Here is a 5,432-nt window from a genome sequence, read left to right on the forward strand (position 1 = left end):
ACAATGTCTTCAAGCCTCATCCTCGCTTTGGTCTCACCGCTATCACTAACGCTACTCCGTCTAAACCTACAACACATACTGTGGCTCTCATGGATCCCCGCTGGTGTGCGGCTATGTCTAAGGAGTTCAATGCTCTCCTTCATAATGGAACTTGGGATCTTGTCCCGTCTGATATCTCTCAGAATGTCATTGGTTGTAAGTGGGTGTTTCAGCTAAAGCAAAAGTCTAATGGCTCTGTTGACCACATCTAGTTGCTAAGGGATTTCATTAGTGCCCATGTCTTGACTACACGACACTTTCAGTCCAGTGGCAAATCCCACTACTGTCCGCCTTCGCTTGTCCATTGCTATTTCCAAAGGGTGGTCTCGTCGCCAGATGGATGTGAATAATGCATGTCTTCAAGGTCAGTTGGATGACTGTGTTTATATGGCTCAGTCGCCTGGGTTTGTTGACTCTGATTTTCCATCTTATGTTTGCAAATTGAACAAAACAATTTATGGTCTTAAGCAGGCACCACGCACTTGATGCACCGCGCTTCATCATTTTTAAATTAGTGTTGGTTTCGTGGCCTCTCTTGTTGATACATCGTTATTTATTTTCTGCACAGGAGGTATCACTATGTATCTACTTGTCTATGTCGATGATCTAATTCTTACAAGGAATAATGCTAATGCCCTTCAGGGATTCATTAATCAGCTGGGTGTTCAGTCCTCTATCAAAGATCTGGGAACTTTATCTTATTTTTTAGGTGTTGATGTTGTTTCCTCTCCAGGTGGCCTTTGTCTCTCTCAGAAGAAATATCTGCTTGAGATTCTTACCAAAACCTATATGGCGAAGACGAAACTTGTTCAAATGCCTATGGCCACGTCCACATCTCTGCACCTCTCTGACGGCTCCCCTCCCGCGGACGCTATTATATATCTCCAAGTAGTTGGTAGTCTGCAATATCTCTCTTTTACTCAACATGATATTGCCCTTACTTTTAATAAACTCTCTCAGTTTATATATGCTCTCTAATCACTTCACTGAGGGTTGTTAATCGTCTGCTGTGTTATCTTAATGGTACACGTTCTTATAATCTGATTCTCTGATGACACTCCTCTCTCTATCTTTGCATGCTTATTGTGATGCAGATTGGGCTGGTGATATTGATGATCGTACGCCCACTGGTGCTTATATTGTGCTCCTAGGTTCCAACCTAATTTCCTGGAGCTCCAAAATGCAGGGTTCTATTGCTCGGATGTCTACTAAGGCTAAATATCGTGTCATTGCCTCTACTGCTGTAGAACTGCAATGGGTTCGATCTCTTCTTAATGAACTGGGTGTGGGCACTGTGGCCTCTGCTGCCTCTATCTATTGCGATAATATTGGAGCTACGTATCTCTATGTAAATTCAGTGTTTCACTCATGCATGAAGCACATTGCTTTGGCTTATCATTTTGTTCATGAACTGGTTCAGAGTGGTAAAGTTCGTGTCTCTCATGTCTCGTTGTCTGACCAGTTAGCTGATGCGTTGATGAAACCACTTCCTAGTGCTCGAATTCGTCTTCTTTGTTCCAATATTGGTGTCTCTATGAGCCCACCATCTTGAAAGGGCTCATTATGGATATCTTGCAATTATTAGGATATCTTGGAATATGTGGTGCATAAATATTAAGATATCTTTTCTATATATTTCCTTATCTTTGTATATGTTTCCTTCATTATTCTTAATTAGTGAAATCATATTCTTTCAATACCTCTCTTCAATTCATAGTACATGAACTAATGATGCATGGGATATTCAAATGGATTGGTAGGTGGCTTGAATTTACTTGAGTTTTCAAAGAATCCTTTTGAATTTGCTACATCGGCAAAATGACTTCTAGAGTTTGTCAGGTTGGCATTTAATCTCTACATACTAACACTGTTGAGAAATTTGAAGAGTACGTAATCTTTTCAGGTTGAAATGAATTTTTATCATGAACATTGTAGAGATTCTTTTGTATTTTTTTTTGGGTGCTACTATGATTAGCCAATGTGGATTCAATTTAGCCCTCATAGCAATTGCCTTTTTTATTTCCAACACATGCTTATTGTGGTCACTATTACTAGAAATAATTTTAGTAAGTAATCTGAAATACCGAAAGATTATCTTGATGGGATTTAATATCAATCTTATCCCATGCATGTATTAGTTGCACAATGAGAGTTACTATAAAAAAAGAAAAGATTTGGGGCGAGCAATTGATGAATTTAAGGTTTTTGAATGAATGCATAAAGAAAATAAGGTACGAGAGAGTTTGTGGACAACAAATCGACTCAAATTACTGTAAATCAACATAATTAATTATTTATTATCTTGTATTAATTCTTACTTGCTTGTTTTTGTATTTGTTAAACTAATACTAATTAAAGTATTGTAATATGAACATGAATAATATAATGAGAGACAAAATGTTGATAATCAGTCTACTCAACCTTCATTTAATCTCAAATCATGGTGTGATGTGGTGAGCAACCCATGTAAGGAGAGGGTGTATGGATTTAAACACAATCAACACTGTAGAAGATCATACAATAGAAGTTCCAATAAAATATGCTCCAATGAGAAGAACAAAGAATTATCTCAAGAAATTGAAAACATGTGTACTACTAGCAAGAGGATGGAAGTAGAATTGTCTCAAGAATAACTTATTGAAGAAGGTAGCAAAAGAGAAGAAAATCAAAAGGAGATGATTCGTAAAATGATCCAAGAGGCGGGATATATAAATCATTTATATCTAGGAGGAGCTGGTCCCCAAGAGCGTTGTGATAAGAGAAATAAAGATTAACTTATTTATTTTTGATTAATGGTTAAATATATTTAGATGATGTGAATACTTATTTATTTCAATATTAATTGTATGAGAGATACTCTTTGCATTAGAAATTAATTGTTTTATATATTTTCAATTTGTTTGAAATGTGTGATTGTTTAAAGGATTATGTAGATGAGACATATAAAATTATATAAATTTAGTGATAAATATAAAAATAAGATTATATACGTGTCTATAAATAAACAGATTTGAAATAAAATCTTAAACAGAATTATAAATGACTTTATAAACAGATTAAAATTTATATTTGTTATGTAATTTTAGATAGACTAATGATAGATTTAAAATAAAATTAGAGATGAAATTTGTATTTGAAATTAATTTCATTTGGTCAAATAAAACAGATTCATAAATAATTTTTCAATCCGTTTTTAAAATTAATTAGGTGGCGTTTGGTTGGTGGATTTAGGAATGAGAGAATGAAATGATAGTAATATAGGATGTTTGGTTAATGCGTTTGGGAATAAAATTTTTGATATCATTTCTAAATAATTTGGAATGACCAAAACTCAATTAAACACATGAGTTTAGAATTAATTCCCGATTCTTAACTCTTAATTAATTTATTTAGACCAAAATAAGTGGCTTCCTCTCTTTTCTTCCTTTTTTAAATAAAATAAAATTTTTTCACTTAAAGTTTAAAAATCAATAATTGATTTATTTAGATCTTTGATGTAATGTAATTTATTTTTTAATTATTAATGAGATTCTATATTAGTAATTTTTGAATTTAAATTTTAATTATATGTAAGTGAAAATATAATGGAAAAAGTGTATGATTTATAAAAAAAAAAAACTGTTGAGAGTTAAAATATTTATTTTTAAAAATTTTTACACCAAAACAAATGAGTAGAAATTTCACAAAACGCAAATAATAACGAAATCACACTTGAAATTTAATTAAAGAAAGAAAATGAATGATTGGATGGCAAGAACTTTAATTAATTAATTAATTAATACTAAACACCTAGTTGAGCTCGCTAATTGCTGTTGGATTTATCCTAATAATTCGCCGCTTCGCAGCAACTAACTCTGTTTAGTGAGTTTGCGATTTTCTCGCTTTGATTTCCTGTGGCTCTATTTAAACTCCTCCGATCCTTCCCTTCAATTTCCACTCCAACTGGATCGATCGAAATCTAACATCTCCTGGATCTCCAGCTTCCACTACTTTCGCATTTCTAAAATCACCAAACAGACTCATCATCATGGCTGTCGCAGTTGTCAACAACGTTAACGATATGCTAATTTCCTCTTCCGCCGCCAGCACCAGCAGAGTCGAGGTTCGCTCCGTGTGGGCTCATAACCTCGACGAGGAGTTCGCCCTTATCCGCTCCGCCGTCCCGTTCCACCCCTTCGTCGCATTGGACACCGAGTATCCTGGCGTCGTCGTCGCTTCCAAAAATCCCTACTGCACCCTCACCCTCCCCCAGCGCTACGAATTGATCCGCGCCAACGTCGAGGCCCTCCGCATCGTCCAGGTCGGTCTCACCCTCTCCGACGCCGCCGGCAACCTGCCATGTGCCATCTACAGCGACGGCACTTGTGTGCGTTACGTGTGGGAATTTAATTTCCGCGACTTCGACATCAGCCGCGACCGTTACGCCCCTTCCTCCGTCGAGCTGCTCAAGGCTAATGGCATCGACTTCCAAAAGAAACAAATATGGGGCATCGACTCTTGCAGATTCGCCCAGCACTTGGCCACCTCCGGCTTGCTTTCCTTTGGCCATTTTTCTCCCGTCTCCTGGGTTACCTCCCAAGGCGCCTATGACTTCGCCTTCCTAGTCAAGATGCTGACATGCGACTGCAAATTACCAAAGACCGTTCGTGAGTTCTTGCACCTTGTTCATTTCTTTTTCGGCAAAAGGGTGTTCGATGTGAAGCACCTTAGCAAGCATTGTCCTGGGCTTTACGGAGGATTGGAGCGGGTGGCCTCTACCGTCCGAGTTGAGCGAGCAGTCGGCTCTCGACATCAGTCCGGCTCCGATAGCTTATTAACATGGCAGGTGTTCTACCAAATCGCTTCTCGTGTGAATCCACAACTCATCCATCGTCCAGAACACATGGGAACACTATTTGACCTCCAACTGCAATAGTATGGAAACACAAATCGCTTCTCGGTGGCTTTTGGGTTTTGCATTATAGAGTTCATGGTTTATCACAGTTGATTGTGGTTCAGCATTAGCTTAATTTGCCCACAAGATTAATTGTCCATTTCTTCATCGTATCATTTTGTATATAAGTACAGATTACATGCATGTTGTTGCAATATCGTCAGCAGATTTGCAAACAAATTGTCAATATTAATTCTTTGGATGATGAGTACAGATTACTTGTTGTTTTGCTTTGACTTAAATATAATCATCCCCTAGTGTAGTGTTCTGGATCATAGAAATGGCTAGAGATGACAACGTCATCATTTTAAAATAATTGATGCTAAATTTTATTATAAAATCATATACATATATTTCAATACGATGCGGCTGCGGCTGTGGCTGCAGCGTGTGGACATGAGGAAAGTAGGAGTTCTTAATGACATGGTGGTAGCGTCGCATTGACTGAGGAGCAGGGCCT

General features: G+C 37.3%; 1 protein-coding gene across 1 annotated transcript; it reads left to right on the forward strand.

The window, feature by feature from the left end:
- Window positions 1-4,066: 4,066 nt before the first annotated feature.
- Window positions 4,067-4,954, forward strand: LOC122034046 (probable CCR4-associated factor 1 homolog 11). Its single transcript, XM_042593184.1, has one exon. The coding sequence runs from the start codon at window positions 4,067-4,069 to the stop codon at window positions 4,952-4,954; it is 888 nt and encodes a 295-aa protein (XP_042449118.1).
- Window positions 4,955-5,432: the final 478 nt, after the last annotated feature.

This window comes from Zingiber officinale, chromosome 11B (assembly GCF_018446385.1).
Source record: "Zingiber officinale cultivar Zhangliang chromosome 11B, Zo_v1.1, whole genome shotgun sequence".
In the NCBI taxonomy this organism is placed as follows: domain Eukaryota; kingdom Viridiplantae; phylum Streptophyta; class Magnoliopsida; order Zingiberales; family Zingiberaceae; genus Zingiber; species Zingiber officinale.